The 22,789-nt window shown below is 42.5% G+C and overlaps 2 protein-coding genes across 6 annotated transcripts; one reads left to right on the top strand and one right to left on the bottom strand.

The window, feature by feature from the left end:
• Nucleotides 1-6,161: 6,161 nt before the first annotated feature.
• Nucleotides 6,162-9,533, top strand: cunh15orf40 (chromosome unknown C15orf40 homolog). 5 transcript variants are annotated; one of them, XR_002273864.1, is made up of 5 exons: nt 6,162-6,466; nt 7,399-7,528; nt 7,630-7,757; nt 8,030-8,213; nt 8,925-9,533. XR_002273864.1 is itself a non-coding variant. In XM_020588639.1 (4 exons), exons 1-4 carry the CDS (start codon nt 6,245-6,247, stop codon nt 8,117-8,119), a joined length of 570 nt encoding a protein of 189 aa, XP_020444295.1. In that variant the 5' UTR covers nt 6,162-6,244; the 3' UTR covers nt 8,120-8,558. The 5 variants fall into 5 exon arrangements, 1 of the variants encoding a protein (XP_020444295.1); XR_002273861.1 differs by having other exon boundaries at nt 8,030-8,228; XR_002273863.1 differs by lacking the exon at nt 8,925-9,533 and adding an exon at nt 8,320-8,558.
• A 2,316-nt stretch (nt 9,534-11,849) lies between these two features.
• On the bottom strand, nt 11,850-19,698 carry LOC109953211 (protein NLRC3-like). Its single transcript, XM_020588638.1, has 8 exons — nt 19,437-19,698; nt 15,952-17,713; nt 15,687-15,860; nt 14,315-14,488; nt 14,057-14,230; nt 13,895-13,941; nt 13,343-13,417; nt 11,850-12,676 (listed from the first exon to the last, which is right to left on the bottom strand). The coding sequence occupies exons 1-8, from the start codon at nt 19,696-19,698 to the stop codon at nt 12,042-12,044; spliced, it is 3,303 nt and encodes a 1,100-aa protein (XP_020444294.1). The 3' UTR covers nt 11,850-12,041.
• Nucleotides 19,699-22,789: the final 3,091 nt, after the last annotated feature.

Raw genomic sequence — 22,789 nt, 5'->3', positions numbered from 1 at the left:
AGAAATAGATTTCTATGCTGTAAGTTATCTCATGCATTCCACTGGCAGTGGTTTGTGCGTGTAGGTATCCTGTCTGACTTTCCAGCTGTGAAAATTGAAGATGCCCCCCAATATAATGTCCCCATCCTTAAATAGCTGTGGGTTGTCATTATCCCCTCTACGCTGGCACATCGGCTCCTCAGCATGAGAGAAAGACATCACCACCAATAACAGTTGTAAAAGTGCCCAGCCCCACTCAGGCCACCTCTGTGTGGAGGTCATAATGTCTGAGAGAACTAAACCACTGGGTGGCATCACATGTATTGTAATGAAAATGAAAAGCATGCACTGGTATTTATACATTTTGGATTGGCATAAAAAATAAAAATAGAACAATGATGTTTCATCTCAGTTAACCTTCAAAGTGAGGGAGAGCAAGGACTGAAAAAACAGGCTGAGGTTGTAACTTATTATACCATCAGATACAAATAATATGGCATGGGGGAGATGTTCCGGGGTGAGGCCTAGTTGTTCCACCAGGGCCAGGTCCATAAGATTACCCCCGGCTCCGGAGTCCAGGAGGGCTTAGTGGGAGGACGTCTGACCAGCAGTCTCCAGGAGCATGGGGAGGAGGCCCGGGTGGAAGCAGAGGGGCGGCCCGTCACTGTCCCCACCTTGTGGTAGTGGGAACGGGGCAGGACCCAATAAATATGTCTGGAGACTGGAGAGTAGCTTCAAAGAATTCTTTATTTCATGCATGGAGAGAAGTCATACACAGCTTTGCCGCTGCACAGAGTTCTTTGAGGGACTGATAAAGGGACAGTCCCTTTATACCAGAGTGATACAATACACATCCATGAAACTCATAACGTTATCGCTTTGGTTATTTTAATGCATTTGTTTCCCTTGCTTATATATCTTACAGCTGTAATGAAGCAGAATCTGCTTACTTTGAATGCTGTAAGTTCTGTGTAGAGACTAGATGTCTGCATCTCTTTGTGACCAGACAGCCAATTCACATTTTAACAAAGACAAGTTGGCTTGTTTTGCACCCACACCTAGACCCACTTAGCATATTCCAAGTTCTGCTTTATCTTGGGATGTCCTGCAGAGACCGGGGGCCCACAACCTGAGATGACCACCTGGCCAGTTTAACATACAAATTAGCATCACACACACACACACACACACACCTGGTGTAGATCACATTCCAGCAAGGAGGTGTGAGCTCCAGCTCACCAAATGACCAACAGGATTACAATGCATGAATTGTTGTACCTTTGTTTAGTGCAGAGCAGCTCAAGAAGACAAAATGTATTGTAATACCTTAATTCGGGGTCCGTTTTTCGGGGTCTAGACAGGTACGCCCTAACTCCATCGGTTCATCCATTCGTCCGTGAGAGGATGTGTTGGCCCCCCCATGCGGGGAGGCCCCCGGGCCTCGGAGGGTTGCGATGGCATGCAGCGAGTTGAATGAGAACTGTTACAATGCATAACAGTTGTCTCTGCCTTCTCACAGTGGCAGCAAGGTTCTGTGGGAGGTATGGCTGCACCTGCCTTTAGATAGGACCTGTCGCAGGAGAGGTGGTGTGCTGCTTGGGCCACTATTGTTGGCCATGGCATTAAGGCGTATTGTTTTTTAGAGGGCTACGCCTATACAAAATAGAACGATGGTTACATACCATAACCCAAAGTTTTATGAGTATAGGTGTAGCCCTCTAAGCTAGCAGCCCTGCTGATGCCATCTCCACCAGCTGAAGAAAAAGCGCTGGCATAAGGAGTAGAGCTCAGGTCACAGGACGTGAAAGAAATCTCTTCAGGACTGCACATGTGTGAGGAGATAAACCCAATAGTGACATTTCTTTGAGGGCTACACCTATACTCATAGAGGCAAGGTTTATGGTACGTAACCATCATTTTGTATAACACTGGTCAGCTATCAAACTACTATCTGGAACCAGTCAGAAATGCGTCTTAGGTATGTGGCCTTCATGTCTATCTTTTAGGATTAGGCAGCTGGGCCTAAACAGTATGCATCAGGCTATGTGTTTGCGTCAGTAGAGACTGGGTGTGTGTGTATTAAGTGTGCATGTGTGTGTAGATGTGTATAAAAACTGTCTGTGAGGAATGTATGAGAAAATAGATGAAACACAAGGTTAAACACTACAAATATATAAATAGCATGAGTATTCAGAAGCACGGGTATTTATATTCCATCACAATTCATTCTAAAGTAACATAGCACTTGTATATATTCCAGCAATCAAAAACCTTCCCTATAAAATGTATTTGCATTTGCAGTTTAGAAGCATAGGAATATAATTTTAGAGAGAGGGTAGGCTGATTTGTCCTCATAAACTGAAAATAAATTCAAAATATTCAGTATTACAAATTATCAAATTATAACAAAAATAATAATCATGGTATACAATAAACACACAGGGGGCTTTTTCTTTATATCACATTCTAAGTAGCTGAGTGTAAGTAAGTTTTCAAAATGGCTTTGATTCCCCCTTCTCCATCATATTCTTTTTTGTATTTTTCACAGGTTTCATTAAGATAATATAACATTTTGGAATGAAAATACAAATGAGCAGTCCAGAACTAGAGGCCAAAATAGCAAATATCTCTACAGCAACACTGAACTTCCCAGGAGAGCTGACATATGCTGGAATAAAAGTGATCCACACTGCACAGAATATCCAAAAGCCTACAGCTGATCCCAGAGCACACTCTAAGATGATTTTGTCCTTGAACTGGGTAAAATTCTTAAATGGAAAAGGAGGAGAAATAGTTAACCAGAGGATACATATAACAACCTGGATGAGAGTGAAAGCCACAACACTGAGTCTCTGCTGTGCAGGCCCAAACCATTTCATCACATTACTGCCTGGAAGTGTAGCCCTGAAGGCCATTAACACCACTATAGTTTTCCCCAGAACACAAGAGATACAGAGGACAAAGGTGATGCCGAATGCTGTGTGTCGCAGCATGCAGGACCACTCAGAGGGCCGGCCGATGAAGGTCAGAGAACACAGGAAACACAGAGTCAAGGAGAAGAGCAGCAGGAAGCTCAGCTCAGAGTTGTTGGCCCTGACAATAGGAGTTGTCCTGTATGTGAAGAAAATGGCTGCCACAACAACAGTCATGCATGTTCCAAATAAGGCCACTGCAGTGAGCAGTACTCATATGATAGAAACTCTGCCTCCTTCTTTACACAGACATCTCTTCTGTCATTGGACCAGGACTCAGGGTGGCATCATTCACAGGTGATAGAATCTGAAAGATTACATGAAAGCAGACTTAAAACTTGCAAAGTCATTTTATCATTCTTTTTTATTTTTCATCATTTATGTGCAAACAAGACAGACACTACATGATTACATGTTAATAAATGGATATCTTGTGACAGGTACATGGCATACTTAATTATTTAGATAGTTTCATAACATTTTACTAATTTAATTTTTATAGCATCTGTATATTCAATTTAAGAAATTACTTTTATGTAGTAATTTCTGACACTGTGACTCGTACATGTAACAAATAAAATTTGTAAGATGACAAATCATGCCAATATCCCTCCCTTCCCTTCATATGAATGTGAACCATGATGGTTTGAGCATGAAATGGATGACACAACACATTCTGCCCCAAATGCCCCAGGACTTTGTTATTGTTCTATAAACAGTGTGACTGGAATATTTAGCACACAGTAGAGTTGCATATTCATTCTACACTGGGGCTTTAACTTTGAAATGCACATGGACACACATTTATTAAAACTGCCATGTAAACATAACTGCTTTAAGAATTTTGTTTTGTGGCACAATGAAGTGCCAAATGTTGAATTTTACTGGACCTGTAATGTTGCTTATTTCTCCCTCTGCACATCTGACACAGTCATAGCAGCAGACAGGTTTTCCTTTCTGGAGAACCTTGCGAGTTCCTGGGGGACATTTCTCACTGCAAACTGACACAGGCACCTGCATGGAAAAAATTACACTGAGAAAAATGTATGGGCACTGACTTTCTAAAGATTTAATCTTTGCAAACCCCGGATGTTAACTATTAACAGAGACTTGTTTTGACATGACAACATGGTGCCCTGCGAGACAGACGTGTTTGCGCGTTCCACTCTCAAATGCTGGTTTTTTCTTCTTCTTTTTTATGTGTCTTTTTTTTTTTTTTACTCTTTCTGCAGTGCCAAATGTCATGCACTGCTAACATACAACAGACAGGCATTGCTGGATATTACCAACTCACACAGTCACTGGGAATTTACTGGTTTCATACCACTGGTGCTACAACGCATTGTTTGCTCCCGCAATAACAACCACCATCACCCCCAGGCATGAGCGAGCAGGCTGAAATCAGGAGAGCGACCTGGAGACGGGGATGTAACTGGGGCAAGAGAGGAGGGCTCCATGCTAAGCTAAAAGCTCGCGCTACCCGACCGCCACTACCCAGCCTCTTCCTAGCTAACGTACAGTCAAATGATTCAAAGACAGGTGACGACTCTCACCGATACTGGGCTATAACAACTCAGTCGTTAAGGGACATTGTTGGCCTTCAAAGGACTGAAACACCACCGAGGGGGATAAATATCTCCAGCTCAACACCAGTCAGTCAGAACTGATGAAGCCTCTTGGATGAGAGGTGAAATGTCTTCGACCTAGAAATCTAGTCCAGTTGATTAATTTGATGATGTTTTTACCAAATAATTGATCAATCATCAATCACATTAGAAACTGGTGAAAAGCAGCAGCCACTGCATCTCAGAGTCCCTAGTGATGTCTTATTTGGTCCCAAGATGCAAAATATTACATTTACTGTAACATAAGAGCAAGAAGAGCAGCATTCTGTTTAGAGCTTTGAAACAACACGTTTTATTCTTAAAAGATTATTTGATTTTCTCTCAGTGGATAAATCGATTACAGGTTGCAGCTCTGATCTGGACCAGTCTGCTTAATGCTTCCAGGTCTGGTTCAGTAAACAGGTTAGAGGTCAGCTGGGGTCAGCCCTGCAGCAGCACGACTGCAACTTCTCTGCTGTGCCTCTGGGCCTCATGTAGAGGAGAGCTCCCCCACCTGGACCAAAGACAAAACTGCATCAGACACTGCACACATGGAAGTACTGTAGTATCACAGTGTAGTAATACTCTGTTCCAAGGATACATATTTAAATTCAAAAGTGTTAATGACAAAACACGCTACAAAGTAGTCCCAGTAAATGTAGATGAAATGGGGGCAGTGGGAGTGTTTCCTGCCTTCGAAACAGCCAACACTAAGGTGTCCGACTACAATCTCTCTACACTCACTTCTACCACAAACTGCTCATCATGGAAGTGCAACGTTAAATCCCTGCAGCTTTCTTTTAAGGCAGGTGGACCTGTCAGAACAGCCACAAGCTGTGTCCACAGCAGAGTGTGTTGAAGGTTATTACAGCAAGTGTGTGTATGTGCTGGATGGAAAACGACAGTCGTCTTGCAGCAGCAGGCCCAGTGCAGCGTTCATGTCTGTCTTGTCTTTGAAAACACTGAACCAGAGCAGTGTGGACAGGGACACAGGAGGAGACATGAGATGGTACTGACCATCAGTAGAAGTATCTGTACCTTCTTCTCTTGCAGGTAGAAGGACAGAGCGTGGAGTCTGAAATTGGCTGTCCTGTTGCTCTGATAACTAAAGATCACACAGAAACCACAGGACAAATGTCACCAGTAAAAACCTCCCTGTGCAGGTCAACTACATCCTCCATCTTCTGTTTGGTTTGGAACACTAGCTTTACTGAAATCTACAAAATGTGAAATGTTCAGGCATAGGTTCAATAGCCCAGCAAATTGATGAGCAAATATACACTTTACACTTTCAGAACATCATTACTTTTACCAGAATACCTCTGTATGTGCAGTACTACTGTAGCAAATATTCTTACTGTAGTTTGTAAATCAGTATTTTTTTCTAAGCATCTACAGTAAATACATTTCCCAAAATCAAGAAATTTACTACATTTTTGTTAATAATTAATCAATCCCAATTTTATTAGCACAAATATGATGTGATTACGTTATAGTGTGGGGAACAGAAAATGGAAATACTCGAGTAAAGTACAAGTACTACAGTACAAAGGGTGCTAAACATTCCCCATTGAGGCTTTTACTTTGAAAAAAGTACCGGAAGTGAATATTTTGAAAAGCGGAAATGACGATGTTTACATTATTAGCATTTCTAAGCTAACAGTTAGCAGGTGAACAGGTATCGCCTAGATGCTTTCCCGGTCAGGTTTAACTGTAACCGGTATCTATGTAAAGTCTTCCCCATCTTTTCAGTCATTCAGAGTAACCTCGGTAACGTTAAGCCGTTTGTGTGACGTCGTCCCAGTGGTCAGCTGTCCGTTGACCGTGCTCTCCCGGTACACACAGCCTGCTTTGCCCGGTGTTTGCAGCTTCCGTGGTTACTGCGGACAGATGCCCAAAAAACAGAAAAGGGTGACTTGTTAAATTTTATTACATGTCCCTCCTCTCTCTCTGCCTCATACTGATCTGATTTAACATACCTACTAATGATACATATTTTGTTCTTCTTTTACGTTATAGCTACGTAACAGCTCGTTTATGTACTTGTTTCTACATAAAGGACATAGACTCTGGTAAAGCAACAGTCACTTGTAACTTTGGTGCAGGTTTTCCTGTCATGCCATGAAATCCTAACATTTATAATTTGAATTTTAAATATGACAAGGGACAGTTTTGGAATAAGATGTGCTTATATATTAAAGATATGATGTGATTTTTTTATAGCCTATCTCTGCTGGTTAAAACCGTCTGTACTCTCACCTGTGAAGCCTCTGAGTCTCTGCCTCAGATTTCTGATGGTGGAAGAAATTTTTATTTTATTTCCTCCATTTCATGTATAATTTCACAGTCAAAGTTTTAAAATAAGTGTAAGTAGCCTATAAGGTCTCTACACAGTTAATTAGTACGTGTCCTATGAGTAAGGAGTACAGAGGTTGACATATCTGTCCTTTAAGATCAGAGGACATTTGTCTGTACGTTAGTACTATGTAAATGTTGTGTGCATTCCGGGTGCAGCCGGTTCTTTTCTTATTAATTCAAGTCAATTCTTATTTGTATAATGCCAAATCACAACAAAAGTTGTCGCAGGACACGTTACAAAGTCAGGTCTAGACCTTACTATTATTATTATAGAGGAAAAGCCCAACAAATCCCCCTTGAGCAGCACTTGGCAACAGCGGGGAGGAAACAAACTCCCTATATTATTACTATTATATTATTACACTGAGTATTTTAGAAATTTTTATGAATCAGTGTAATGTGCTTCTGGCACATGGTGAAAGACGAGTGTACAGTGTGATCGATTCTGAGCTTGAGTAAAACTGCTTTACATTTCTTTGTACCAGGTGAGAGGACAACTGGCCAGTGCTGGGGCAGCAGAGGCTGAAGCTTCCATTCCGGTGTCTCGGGACAAAAGCGGCTGTGTAACCATATTGGTGCATGCGAAGCCTGGCTCCAAACACAGCAGCATCACAGGTCGCCCTCACTCTATGGTGTCGCAGCTGACAGCGTCACACATAATTACAACATGACAGACAAGTTTGCCAAATCAAATTCTTTGTGCTGTGTCTCCACAGAGGTTTCTGCAGAGGCGGTGGGAGTGGCCATCGGAGCACCTCCAACAGATGGAGAAGCCAACACTGAGCTTATTCGCTACCTGGCCGAAGTTCTCCACCTGAAGAAAAGTCACATCTCTCTCGACAAGGTTCCTGAAACTTCTTAGCATTCATATCAGCTTTTAGAAACAGTGTTTTGTCCTGTGGCTTGAAGGCATGTTCAGTCCTACCTCCTTCACCCTGAATGCTCATCTTCTTTATCCTGACTCTTCCTCTTTCTTTATCTCTTTGATGTTGTTTACTTTAACAACTTCCCATGTTGCATTTCGGCTGTCATGCTGTTGTTTGCCTCCTTTACACAATTTATCGTGACTTGTTGGATGTCCTTAACCTGCTGGAATTTCCCTCCCATCTCCCCTAGGGCTCCAGGTCCAGAGACAAACTGATCCGAGTGGACTCCTGCCTCAGTCCAGAGGAGGTACTGACCAGACTCAGACAGGCTGCAGGCTGACAGGCGGGAGAAGGAAGTGGAGGGAGGCTAAAATGGCTGCAGGGCAACAGGAGGATGGAGGCTTCTATTACAGTCATTACCACAGATCAGAATTGTCAGTATTTGCAAGGTGTGACCATAAAATCATGAAAATTAAACAGTAATATCGAAGCGTAATGCTGTCCTTTGTACCACATGCATGCCTGTCTGGACCAGTACAGTTACTGGGACACTTGAAGAACCAGAACATCACTAAGGAAATAGAGCAGATCTGTGTTTCCACCCCTGGACCCCATGGAGCGTCAGGAGGCAAAGAGAATAAATAGACTGGACATGAAGTTTGCATGTGGTTAAATGACCTGTGGCTTTAAATGTTACCATGTTTGTCTTAGATTTGGTGTCTTCTCCAAAGTTTGATTAAAGGTAAAATGAACGATCTACAAGGTTCAGAAAGGAAGTGATTTATGTTGCATTGTGTATGTTTATTTTAAAATATATTTCAAATATAAATGAATAGAAGTGCTACTGAAAAACACATCACTATTTTTCACATATCTGAGATATTTACTAGCTCATATGAAATGAAAAATACTTCTGTGGACACAGCTGCAAGCAGGCAGTAGCTGGCACCATGTTAACGTGTAACTCGGTGGTTAGATCCGCAGGAAGCGAAGGCTGGAGCTCTTCACTGGGAAAAACAAGTATAGCTCATGTATAAGGGTTTCTGATCAGATAAAGGACATTAACTGAGACTGTTCAACACAGGAGGCAGAGGGGAAAATATGTGCTCATGGACCTGATGTACCTCTTGTCTTGTACCTTTCAGAAAGAAGACAGGCGCATCCATCCCACTCGGGCCTGCAAACATGAGTCCCCTGGGCCCCACATGATACTAAATGCCACACATGAGCACATCCTAACTCCGGACGGACAAGAACAGCCCATCAGTCATGGACCACAGAATCAGAGTGCAATCAGTCAGTTGAGCAGTAATGAGCTTGGTGTTGTCGAGGTGAAGCTAAAAGGCTTCAAAGAGACAGAGACTCAGTGATAGATGATGACTCTGCATCAAACACCTCAGCTTTCATGAAACTGCTGCGTTTTACTTTAGATTCCCAATCTGTGCAAACTTAACTTTTTGCTTGTCAGGATCTGTGCAGCAGAGGAAGGATTGTTTGCACTACTGTTACAGCATTACAAAAAAATTACTTGTGAGTCTGTTCTCAAAGGATACTCGTTTAGGCTGCTTTCTGCTACTAACTGAAGTGTCATGGTGTGTCTCTACTGATCCTGGATTAGCAACTGACTCCTGCTGCAGCACCTGTCAGGCTGAAGGATGTCTGAAAGTAGGGAAGATCCCTGCCATTGTGGTGAAGTGATATACAGTGCCTTGCGAAAGTATTCGGCCCCCTTGAACTTTGCGACCTTTTACCACATTTCAGGCTTCAAACATAAAGATATAAAACTGTAATTTTTTTGTGAAGAATCAACAACAAGTGGGACACAATCATGAAGTGGAACGAAATTTATTGGATATTTCAAACTTTTTTAACAAATAAAAAACTGAAAAATTGGCCGTGCAAAATTATTCAGCCCCCTTAAGTTAATACTTTGTAGCGCCACCTTTTGCTGCGATTACAGCTGTAAGTCACTTGGGGTATGTCTCTATCAGTTTTGCACATCAAGAGACTTAAATTTTGCCCATTCCTCCTTGCAAAACAGCTCGAGCTCAGTGAGGTTGGATAGAGAGCGTTTGTGAACAGCAGTTTTCAGTTCTTTCCACAGATTCTCGAGTGGATTCAGGTCTGGACTTTGACTTGGCCATTCTAACACCTGGATATGTTTAGTTTTGAACCATTCCATTGTAGATTTTGCTTTATGTTTTGGATCATTGTCTTGTTGGAAGACAAATCTCCGTCCCAGTATCAGGTCTTTTGCAGACTCCATCAGGTTTCCTTCCAGAATGGTCCTGTATTTGGCTCCATCCATCTTCCCATCAATTTGAACCATCTTCCCTGTCCCACCTGGGAGACACACCAAACATGTGGAAGAAGGTGCTCTGGTCAGATGAAACCAAAATTGAACTTTTTGGCAACAATGCAAAACGTTATGTTTGGCGTAAAAGCAACACAGCTCATCACCTTGAACACACCATCCCCACTGTCAAACATGGTGGTGGCAGCATCGTGGTTTGGGCCTGCTTTTCTTCAGCAGGGGCAGGGAAGATGGTTAAAATTGATGGGAAGATGGATGGAGCCAAATACAGGACTATTCTGGAAGGAAACCTGATGGAGTCTGCAGAAGACCTGAGACTGGGATGGAGATTTGTCTTCCAACAAGACAATGATTCAAAACATAAAGCAAAATCTACAATGGAATGGTTCACAAATAAACATATCCAGGTGTTAGAATGGCCAAGTCAAAGTCCAGACCTGAATCCAATTGAGAATCTGTGGAAAGAACTGAAAACTGCTGTTCACAAATGCTCTCCATCCAACCTCACTGAGCTTGAGCTGTTTTGCAAGGAGGAATGGGCAAAAATTTCCGTCTCTCGATGTGCAAAACTGATAGAGACATACCCCAAGCGACTTACAGCTGTAATCGCAGCAAAAGGTGGCGCTACAAAGTATTAACTTAAGGGGGCTGAATAATTTTGCACGCCCAATTTTTCAGTTTTTTATTTGTTAAAAAAGTTTGAAATATCCAATAAATTTTGTTCCACTTCATGATTGTGTCCCATTTGTTGTTGATTCTTCACAAAAAAATACAGTTTTATATCTTTATGTTTGAAGCCTGAAATGTGGTAAAAGGTCGCAAAGTTCAAGGGGGCCGAATACTTTCGCAAGGCACTGTAAAGAGACAGTGTTTTACTTATCCTTGTCTGGCTCTATAATTGAGTTGACCCCTCGACATTATCGGCAGTTTCAGTCGTTGATTCCTGACAGTAAATCTACAAATAAAAATCTAACATCTAAAAATATATCACCACAAATTAAATAGAAAATAGTATCCACCCTGGCCATTTACCAAGGACGACAACAGGTGTGGAAGATCGGCAATGCTCAGCCCCAGAGTCCCAAAATGCGTCTGAGTGTCAGTGAGGATAGTCACCTGATCATCATCAATGTTGGTCAAACAATCTTAATCAAGCCATAATGTTACTAATGAAACATCTGTATACTACAGATATATGTGCAAGTGTCATTTTAACCTGATGCAACTCAATAATTCATAGATGGAAAGATGAGACAAATAAAAGTAAGCAGTGCAGCACTGTGTGTGATGTCTGACAGGCTCATTTTAACTTTATACTCTGAGGGGGTGGTGTCAGGGGCCACATCCTAGTTTGACATCAGTTTTCTTATTAAAATCTTGGTTCTGTGCAGCTGCATCAGTCAAGATGAGGTTATAAAAAAAAATCTTTTTTTGTACAAAACTTTGCCATAATCTGTTTTCTGTAGATGAATGCAGTTCACAGTTACAGATGAAATGATGACTGATCTCAAGACTGTGTTCCTCTAGATTTGCTACCTTTCACCTCAGTTGACTAAGTTGGCCTTTTGAATTGACATGAGGAAGCACACATGTAAATCAGTGGGGTGTTATATAACATCTTACCGCCTCATCTAGAGGTGTATAAAAGTTTGGGCACAAACTCTTGTGTCACAGCAGTCTGCAGATTTATCTCTTAGATGCATTGTGAAATCCATCAGCGTACAAATTAGTTTGGTGCATTTGATCATTAAAAACTGGACCAGGACAACATCAAAGCCTCTAAGTGGGGCAATAATATCTGGATTTGTATATTCTTTTTCTAAATTGGCAACTTTAGTTGCGCTCCCTTGCAAAACAAATTTTAAAGTGCATCAGGACCAGAGTTGTGATTTACATCAAGTCAGTGCACAATGAAAATGGTCACACAATCAGGTGAATGTATACACACTTAGTTTCTTTGAGCACAGAATTTGTTTTTCGGTGAACACAGATGCACCGAACTATATATCCCGAGCTCAAAGCCAGGATAAACAGGTTCAGTGAATGTGGTGTTGAAGGTGTGGAGGTGGATCCGTTCACTGGAGGAGATGACACTGTAGAAGGACAGAGTGCCAGCAGGACAGTCCACATACACTGCTACTCTGTTGGAGCCCACTGTGACCTTTTGTCTCCACTTGTCATGATAAATGCTTTCATCATAGCAGCTCAGACTCCAGGACTGATTGTTCCATCCAAACCTGCTGTCAAAACTGTTTCCTTTCCTGTTGATTGCTCTGTAGCACACTGCTATTTGAACGTCTCCTTCCCACATCACCTCCCAGTAACAGCGACCAGTTACACCAGTTCTACACAGCAGCTGTTCCCAGAAGTCAAACCTGTCAGGGTGATCTGGATAGGACAGCCGATCCCCAACATGTGTGACTGTCCTGTTGTTGCTGAACAGTTGGAGTTGTCTGTTTATTGTGTTTGGGTTCACTTTCAGTTCACAGAAATCTGATGGAGAAGACAACATGGCTGCTGAATTTTTAATTCCAACAACGTGGTCTGGGTTAGTCAGTACATCTGAGATATATTTGGCACTCTCTAGTACAGTACCTCACTGGTCTGACTCATACTTGTCAGGAAGAATGTTTTTCTTTTTTCTTCATTTTCAGTTAGTTTGAGTGATTTTGTGTATTAGGTGTTTAATGCTGTTTAAGGTGTTCCACAAGGAAACATTCAGTCTGAGCAGATTCAGTCTGATTTTAGCCCCAAATTGGTTGCCTGCCACCAGTTTTAAAGCTGGACCAAATTTCTGTCAGACTGAGTGTGGTGTTTTTTGGGCATAAAAACCTGTGCCAAATCTCCTATGCTCTTTGAGCAGTTATGAAGTTGATTTCCAAGTCTAGTCAGCAGGCAGAGTCAGAGCTCGAGGCCTGCTTTGACTGCACAGGCTGGAATGTATTTGAGGCTGCATCTGCAGACCTGGATGAACTTGCTGTCGCTGTGATGTCATATATCAGCCTGTGAGGACGTGTGTGCACCCACCAAGACCTTAACCATGATTGTGATTCTGATCAATACAGCTGCTGTCAAACAGTCTGTTACAAAACTGTAGCCAATTAGTTTTAACATTTATACAGTAATACGTCCTAAACCACAGTATAATTCTGACTGATCTGTTACATAAATGTGCTTTGTTCTATCTGCAGTGGCCTGTTTTCCTTTTTTAGTTCTTTATGTTAATAATGGAATCACAGAAGGTACTACTGGCATTCTCTCTTTTTGTCAACATAGTGGAGGGTGTGGTCATGTGGTGGGAATAGGCTACTGGAATAGTCAGTACTGCAGGTTCAGTGTTTATGTTCAGCAATTTTCAAGTTGGTCAAAATTGCTTTTTCATCCTCATTCAGTGTCTGACAACAAACATACAAATGAGAGGAGTTATAAGGTGAATTCGGCTACATTAATAAAACACTGAGTGATCACTGAGCGGAAGGAGACTAAACGCAGGTTTAACACAACAGTGTGACTGTGGCAGCGAAGTCAAGAACTTTATCATCTACAACTTTTTCTGTCATTTTCAATATACAATATAGCCGATTAGTTGTTTTCTTGAACCTGGACTTTCCATCATAAAATAAAGATTTGATCTGCCTGTAGTCTGTCTCCCTCCTTATAAGAGTGTGGCTGGGATGTAACCTTGTTGCTTAACAAGTGAAAAGAGAATGAAGAAGAGTTTATCGGTTTTTATGTTTGGTTATTCATTGATTTTAACGTTAAAACTAATTTTAAAAGTTAGACAGCTGCATATAGACTTACACCTCTCTGGAACAGGTTTGAGCCTCTGCTTTCCACAATGCTCCAACCTGCGGGAACAAACACATTTTGTTTATGACCTGGAAACAGGAACATATAATAACTTTCTTTTTTAATAATTAGCATGAGTCCTAGCTGTTGTTCAGTTCTGTTCTGTGTTCATACTGGAGCAAGTCCAGTCTCCAGTGTGGATCCTCCAGTCCTGCCATGAGCAGCTTCACTCCTGAGTCTCCTGGATGATTGTAGCTTAGGTCCAGCTCTCTCAGATGGGAGGGGTTGGAGCCCAGAGCTGAGGCCAGAGAAGCACAACCTTCCTCTGTGATCACACAGCCTGACAGCCTGCATGCACACATGCACGTAACTCTTGTAGTTTATAAAACCAGCAATTAAATGATAAATGTAAACAACCAGCTGAACTCTGACCTGAGAGCTTCCAGTGTACAGAATGGACTCCCCAGTGTGCCAGACAGCAGTTTCACCCCTGCATCCTCCAGGTTGTTGTTACTCAGGTCCAGCTCTCTCAGCGTAGAGGACTGAGAGCCGAGAACAGAGGACAGTGCTCTACAGCTTCTCTTGGAGAGGTCACAGCTGCTCAATCTGTAGAGTAATTTTATTCAGTCCATTCTCATATTAATGAATAACAGCTCAAAGTAAATGCAGTTTAATTAATCAACGTGCATCTGTGGCTTGTCTCAGTGCGGAGTTTAATTTAGAGCATGCTAAAAGTGAGAGCAGAGTGAGATTCTTGAAAACCACCGAAGCCTACATCAATTAGCATCACATATCAGTGGTAAACAGGGCAAACAGGAAGTGCCGCTGGATGACTTGATGAACAAGGTCACCGGATCTTTTTGGTGACTGGAGTCAAGAGAACTGAGGCTTAAGATTACATCTACGACTGGTGACGGCTTTTTAGGGGCACCAACTCAAACCTCCCAACAAGAAGGGGTTCGAACCTGGTGGCCGACCAGGGCCTTTTTGAATCTGCATGCTCTCCCTGTGCCTTTGTGGGTTTCCTCTGAATACTTCAGCTTCCTAACACAGTGGAGACGTGCAGGTTAGCTTGGTTGGTGACTCTAAATTGTCCATGTGAATGTGAGTGGTTGTCTGCCTCTGTGTGTCAGCCCTGTGACCGACTGGTCACCTGTCCAGCTGTACCCTGCCTCTCTGTTATGGTTGGGTGCGGTGTGGACCCCAGATGCAGACACAGAAACTAGAAGGGAAAGAACTATAGAAAGCAGTTTATTAAACAAGAAACAGGTTATACTGAGTGCCCTGAGGTCAAGCAGGCTCAGGGCGGGGGTCAGGAGTCAGCATGAACAGTAGAGAAGTCCGGTAGAATCAGGAGGAGCTGGGTGAAGATCAGGGAGTGCATGTCAAGACCTGTAATCGGCAATGCACCAGCAGCGAATGAGTGGAAAACCGGGTATATAAGTATGAGGCAGGACTGGGAGATAATGAGTGGCAGGTGAATGGCATGATGGCTGATTATGGTGGCAGAAGAGTGGGGAGAGACGGGATTAATGCAACACAAATACAGAAAGCAAAGCTAAATCATAACACTCTCGCTCAATTCAGCTGGGACTTGCTCCAGCTCCCTCTTTACTCTTTAAGCTATATAGTTGATGAGTTGATAGTTTTTGTTTTTTTTGCTGCTTTTAAACAGTAGTGTGAGGCTAAATACAATCAGAAGCAAATAGTAAACTTTTCTTTATAAGGGACTTGACTCTTTATAAAGAGCAGCACACATGTACATGTAGAGTTACCCTCTACACATACGTATCTGAGCTCTGACCTGAGAGTCTCCAGTTTACATTGTGGACTCTTCAGTCCAGCAGACAACTGCCTCACTCCTGAATCCTGTATGTTGTTGTTACTCAGGTCCAGCTCTCTCAAACTGGAGCAGTGGGAGCTGAGAACTGAGGACAGAGCTTCACAACTTCTCACTGACAGGTTACAGATGGCCAGCCTAAAGAAAAAAATGAAGATATACTGTACACAGACAAAGGTTTTTTGCATCACAATAAAACATCACCTTTAATTAAAAAAGATCTACTTACAGAGCTTTGTTGGAGGCTCTGACCACAGGCAGCAGCCTCAGAAGAGCCTCCTCTGAAGCAGAGTATTTCTTTAAGTCAAACACATTCAGGTCTTCTGATGACCAAGCCGACCACTGAGCAGGAGGAAGATCATCTGTGGAGAGAGGTCCTAATCTCAGGGACTGTTGGACCTGCTCTACTAGAGACCAATCATTCAGTTCATTCAGACAGTTGAACAGGTTTATGCTTCTCTCTGGTGGCAGATCCTTGCTGATCTTCTTCTTCATGTATTGGACTGTTTTCTGATTGGTCAGTGAGCTTGTCTCTGTCTGTGTCAGCAGGCCTTGTAGGAGCATCTGACTGGTCTGCAGGGAAAGGCCCAGGAGGAAGCGGAGGAACAAGTCCAGGTGCCCATTTGGACTCTGTAAGGCCATGTCCACAGCTCTCTGGTAGAACACTCTGGGATCATTTGAATATGGCTCATAAACTGCATTGCATCCTGCCAGTGGATTCACCCCATCATTGATGAAGGAGACAGTGACATGAAGAGCAGCCAGAAACTCCTGAACACTCAGATGAATGAAGCAGAACACCTGGTCCTGGTACAGTCCTCTTTCCTCTATAAAGATCTGTGTGAACACTCCTGAGTACACGGAGGCTGCTCTGATATTGATGCCACACTCTGTCAGGTCTGACTCATAGAAGATCAGGTTGCCTTTCTGCAGCTGCTTAAAAGCCAGTTTTCCCAGAGACTCAATCATCTCTCTGTTCTGTGGACTCCAGTGTGAATCTGGCCCAGACCTTCCATGATACTTGGCATTGCTCAGTTTTAGCTGAACCACCAGGAAGTGGATGTACATCTCAGTCAGGGTCTTGGGCAGCTCTCCTCCCCCTCTGGTTTCCAACACAGCCTCCAGAACTGTAGCAGTGATCCAGCAGAAGACTGGGATGTGGCACATGATGTGGAGGCTTCGGGAACTCTCAATGTGGGAGATGATCCTGCTGGCCTGCTCCTCATCTCTGAACCTCTTCCTGAAGTACTGGTGCTTCTGAGGGTCAGTAAACCCTCTGACCTCTGTCACCATGTCCACACACTCAGGAGGGATCTGATTCGCTGCTGCAGGTCGTGTGGTTATCCAGAGGCCAGCAGAGGGAAGCAGGTTCCCCCTGATGAGGTTTGTCAGCAGCACATCCACTGAGGTGGACTCTGTGACATCAGTCAGGACAACAGTGCTGTGGAAATCCAGAGGAAGCTGACACTCGTCCAGACCGTCAAAGATGAAGACAACCTGGAACTCTTCAAAGCTGTAGATTCCTCTGGTTTCACTAAAAAAGTGATGAACCAGCTCCACCAGGCTGAACTTTTTCTCTCTCAGCATGTTAAGCTCTCTGAAAGTGAATGGAAATGTGAACTGGATGTTTTGGTTGTCTTTGCCTTCAGCCCAGTCCAGGGTGAACTTCTGTGTTAAGACTGTTTTCCCAATGCCAGCCACTCCCTTTGTCATCACTCTTCTGATTGGTCCATCTCTTCCAGGTGGGGGTTTAAAGATGTCTTCCTGTCTGATGGCTGTTTCTGGTGTGACTGGTTTCCTGAATGCTCTTTCCAACTGCCAGACCTCGTGTTCATCGTTGACCTCTCCGGTCCCTCCCTCTGTGATATAGAGCTCTGTGGAGACCTCCTTCAGACATATTGACTCTCCTGGCTTTCCAGTTCCTTCACTCAGTTCCTGAAATTTCATCTTCAGTCTGCATTTAAATTCTTGTTGGGACTTAGCAAGACTCTCTGAACAAATAAACACATGAGAAGATGTAATAACAAATGTGTGAAGTAAACACTTTGTGTCTCAACAGTGATGGATTCAGTGAGGTAAAAATGAGCTGTTGTAGGTGACTTATTAGCATGAAATGTAAATGTGTTATAAACTAGAGAGCAAACCAACATCTTAAATTGTGCATAAGTAGCACAACAGAACAGTAAACGACATCTCGAGCAGTCACTGAAAAACAAATATGGAATAAAAGGTTCAAACTGTAAATAAATTAATTAGTAATTATTTCCTGATAACGGAGCTACATCAGAACAGAATTTGAGATGCTATATTAAATATGGAGGTCAGTTCTCTTTTTACGTGAAGAAAATGTTTGATGGTAACACCGATATTATTTCTATATGATCAGTCTGACTGTATATATAAAGATGTACTAACTTGTTTCAAAAGACTACAGTGCTGCTGGTTATTAATGTGTTCATACAAAGCCCTTAATGACAAGGCTCCATCGTATCTTAAAGACCTCATAAAGCCTTATCATCCTAACAGAGCACCTCGGTCTCAGAGTGCAGGTTTACTGGTGGTTTCTAGAGTCCACAGAAGTAGAATGGGAGGCAGAGTCTTTAGCTATCAAGCTCCTCTCCTATGGAACCAACTCCCAGTCTCAGTCCGGGAGGCGGACACCCTCTTTACCTTTAAGATTAGACTTAAGACTTTCCTTTTTGATAAAGTCTATAGTTAGGGCTGGATCAGGTGACCCTGAGCCTTCCCTTAGCTATGCTGCTATAGGCCTAGGCTGCTGGGGGACCCCATGATGCTCTGAGTTTCTTTCCCCTCCCCTCCCCTCTCCTCTCCTCTCCTCTCCTCTCCTCTCCTCTCCTCTCCTCTCCTCTGAGGGGAGGGGAAAGAAACTCAGAGCATCATGGGGTCCCCCAGCAGCCTAGGCCTATAGCAGCATAGCTAAGGGAAGGCTCAGGGTCACCTGATCCAGCCCTAACTATAGACAGGAGAGAGTGACATGAAGAGCAGCCAGAAACTCCTGAACACTCAGATGAATGAAGAGCATAGGGAGAGGAGAGGAGAGGACAGTAGGTTGTAAACAGTGTGTCCTCTCTCTCTCTCCCTGTACCTTTCTGCAGGTTGCCCTGGCCCTGGAGCTCTAGGTCTCTGACAAGCAGTCCCCAGCCACATTGACCTGATCAGTGTTTGATTGTTTGTTGTGTCTTGTTGCTTTTCTTCTTTTGTCTCTCCTTTATCCACTCACCCCAACCGGTCGAGGCAGAAGGCCGCCCACCAGGAGCCGGGGTCTGTCGGAGGTTTCTTCCGTTAAAGGGAGTTTTTCCTCCCCACTGTCGCCAAGTGATGGCTCAAGGGTTTTTTTTGGGATTTTCCTCTATAATGATAACAATAATAGTAAGGTCTAGACCTTACTTTGTAAAGTGTCCTGAGATGACTTTTGTTGTGATTTGGCGCTATACAAATAAAATTTGATTTGATTTAATGTATCAGTTACCATCTCATCCTGTGGACACCCAACAGTGGAGATCGTTGTATAAACAGGTGAAGAAGGACAGTACGTTAAAACACAGCTATTATAATGTTAAACCTCTTAGATATGCTTACAGCTACATCTTAGTCTGTTAGAAACCTCTTAGTTACATCTATACATAAAGATTACACAGGACAAAGAGTGAGTCTGTTAATGCTTAGTAAGTGTAATATGAAAAATGCTTCTACCTTTTGATTCTAGCCTCTGTACCAGATCATTCATGTTGATCTTCTCTAGAATCTTGCTGGCGACTGCCACGGCGCAGGAGGGGTACATCTGCACCATCAGATCCACTGTGGTCATCCTGTCCGCCTGATTTAGTCTGAACTCTGGGATTGTTGGAACGTCTTCCAGGACGTTGGGTATTTGCAGGTACCACTGAAACGTCTTGAGATCTTCATCCTTTAAGCCCTCCAGTTGTTGTAAAAGCATCTCTTTATCTGATGCCATCTTTCTTTGCTGCTGAAATCAGAGGAAATTTCAACCTGGAGCACAGTGGAGCATTTTTTTCTACCAGGAATACACAAGTTTTACCTCACATGCTCATGTTGTGAGAGTTTTTAGTACTGCATGCCCTCGTCAGTGTCTGGGAGTTTGTTAAATCCACCGCAGGAGCAGTGACATACTGGTCATCAGTCCTTTATCTCTGTGGTTTAACCAGGTAGTAATTAGTTTCACTGTGACAAATACTGTGTACATGGGAAGGAGGTCTGTCCTAGCAGCTGCCATCTGGATAGACTTTGAGTGACATCAGAGAAATGTGCACAGAACCTGCTAGTACGAATGTTTGTGATCGGTACATGGATGATAGTTTGAGACTGATTATGCTCCTCCAGGAAGGGACAGTGTCATCTGAAAACGTGGCCAGATAGCTGCCATTCTAAGTGCTCCTGCTACCATCAGTGTATTCTGCATAGACTCAGGGTGAAAGGGTGTCCCCCCATGGCAAACCAGTCAACATGGTATCTGAGAAAGAGCTGCTTAGAAACCCTCTTCTCTCTGTTAAAATGTGCATCAACCAGCTGGTGCTGTGTCAGTTCACACCACAGCTTAACCGCTTCCTCTCTTCCCCAAACTGCGAACACACATGGTCACCACACAGAGCTTCCTGTTCATCAGGCTGCACTTGCATCTTAGGAGCTTTAAACAGATTCCAGAGCTACTGTCTCCATTGGACTGATTGGAATGAAGCGGTGTTGTCCCACTAGTCTGGATTCACTGACATATTAATGCACTTTATTTTTATCCTAAAGATGCTCTTTGATTTAATAGACTTATTGTCATTATAAAGCCCCCACGCTTAATGCAGTATATTTTAACTGACCAGCAATTTACTTTTAATTGAATATATTTCTGTATATGTTTTTAACTTTTTACATCAAAAATTTCTTTAAAATAACAATCACTTGAGCAAAATTGTCTTTTTCCGCATCTACCTGTATGAAAGTTAGGCCACCTCAACACTCTATGTGTACATATGCAAAGGACACACTACCTCAACATTTGCTACTGCATGTGTCTGTCTTAATATAGACACACTTTTTTAAAACTCAAATTAAAGAAAGACAAGTCTTGATTATCAATTTTTGGAGGAAGCCCTTTATATAGTTGCTTTAAATTTAGTATCATCTGATTCATTGGAGAAATTAGGATTCTGCAGTCTGCAAAGAGAAACACTCACACAGGAAGTAGGACGTCTCCGTGAGGAAATCTCCTGCAGGTAGAGAGTTACGTAGGAGCTGAAAACGTCTGCTGGATCATCTGTTTTAAACAGACTGAATATTACTCATCTGAGAGGAGATGTGCATGTGAAGGTACAGCTGCAGACCCCAGGAAACCGACTGGTCTGCAGGTTTATGATTCATTGGTTTTCTTTCTGGTCCTGAAGGTTTTCTGATGAACACGTTACCACATCCTGTTACTGACACACATTCATATTCATGCAACTGACTAAACAGTAGGTTGTAAACACCTTATTTCTTCTGACTTCAACCTGATCCAACTGCTTTTATTAAGAAAAGACTTTAAAATGAGCAGTGTTCATAAGATATACTCAGTTCAGACTGTGGCCCTTACCTCTCTGTTCCATTCCTTTAAATTACTTTTGATGTGAATTTAAAGTTGTATTTCTTATAAACAGCAACTCAAATATTATCAAAACTGTACCACCAGTGTACTTGCTGTTGGATTCACAACTAAAAATATCTTGTTATCTGTAACATGAATAATAAGAGAAACTCCCAGTTTGACTTTTTGACCAGTGCATCGTGTCTCTCATGCCATGTGTTACGTATGTTAATATAACTTGTGTGAAGTGTAAGTGATCATATTTACGAAACGTTGCTGAACTGTGGTGTGTGTGTGTATGAAAGAGCATAGTGAGAGTGAGAAGACTGTATGGAATCAACTCTATCACATGGGTAGAGAAAAAAACCCCAGCAGTCAGCTCCAAGTGCATAGATAGGACAATAATCATTTTCTGCATGTTCATACTAAGCCAAGTAGCTTTTTTGCCCTGAGAAAATGCAGATTGTATTTATTGATTTTATTTTTGAAACACATTTTTAATGTTATGGAATCATTAAGAATTAAGGTATAAAGCGTGTGCATTTATTTGTACTTGTTTAAACACATTAGTTAATATACTTGTATACTGCATTAAATGCTGTTATCTGCATATGCTATACCAATAATATGACATACAGTGGCAAAACGTTATAGGGACACAGGAAACCTCTTAAATAAAATGAATATTGGCTTCTACATGAGTCTGGTTAACAAATTATTATGTAAAAATTATAGAGGCACTGCAATTCCTTTGCCACCGTATTTTGTAAGTTTTCAAAATGATTTTGATGCCCCTTTATCCATCATATTCTTTTTTGTATTCATGCCTGGTTTCAGTAAGATAATATAACATTTTGGAATAAAAATACAAATGAGCAGTCCAAAACTGGAGGCCAGAATAGCAACTACCTCTACAGAAACACTGAACTTCCCAGGAGAGCTGACATATGCTGGAATAAAAGTGATCCAGACTGCACAGAATATCAGCATGCTGAAGGTGATCAGTTTGGCCTCATTGAAGTTATCAGGCAGTTTCCGAGCCAGAAAAGCCAGAATAAAACATAAGATGGCCAGAAGGCCTATGTACCCAAGTACAGCCCAAAAGCCTACAGCTGATCCCAGAGCACACTCTAAGATGATTTTGTCCTTGAACTGGGTAAAATTCTCAAATGGAAAAGGAGGAGAAATAATTAACCAGAGGATACATATAACAACCTGAATGAGTGAAAGCCACAACACTGAGTCTCTGCTGTGCCGGCCCAAACCACTTCATCACATTACTGCCTGGACGTGTAGCCCTGAAGGCCATTAACACCACGATAGTTTTCCCCAGAACACAAGAGATACAGAGGACAAAGGTGATGCCGAATGCTGTGTGTCGCAGCATGCAGGACCACTCAGAGGGCCGGCCGATGAAGGTCAGAGAACACAGGAAACACAGAGTCAAGGAGAAGAGCAGCAGGAAGCTCAGCTA

This window comes from Monopterus albus, unplaced genomic scaffold (assembly GCF_001952655.1).
Source record: "Monopterus albus unplaced genomic scaffold, M_albus_1.0 scaffold579.1, whole genome shotgun sequence".
Classification (NCBI taxonomy): Eukaryota; Metazoa; Chordata; class Actinopteri; order Synbranchiformes; family Synbranchidae; genus Monopterus; species Monopterus albus.
The sequence above is the reverse complement of the archived record's forward strand: the minus strand, read 5'-3'. Positions and strand labels throughout refer to the sequence as shown.

Coding starts and splice junctions, on each gene's coding strand:
- cunh15orf40 (XM_020588639.1), top strand. CDS start 6,245: ATGCTTTCCCGGTCAGGTTTAACTGTAACCGGTATCTATGTAAAGTCT. Junction 6,467..7,398: donor TGCCCAAAAAACAGAAAAGG/GTGACTTGTTAA, acceptor TCTTTGTACCAG/GTGAGAGGACAACTGGCCAG. Junction 7,758..8,029: donor GTCACATCTCTCTCGACAAG/GTTCCTGAAACT, acceptor CATCTCCCCTAG/GGCTCCAGGTCCAGAGACAA.
- LOC109953211 (XM_020588638.1), bottom strand. CDS start 19,698: ATGGCATCAGATAAAGAGATGCTTTTACAACAACTGGAGGGCTTAAAG. Junction 13,942..14,056: donor TGGAGACTGGACTTGCTCCA/GTATGAACACAG, acceptor TTGTTCCCGCAG/GTTGGAGCATTGTGGAAAGC. Junction 13,418..13,894: donor CAAACCTGTTCCAGAGAGGT/GTAAGTCTATAT, acceptor CTGAACCTGCAG/TACTGACTATTCCAGTAGCC.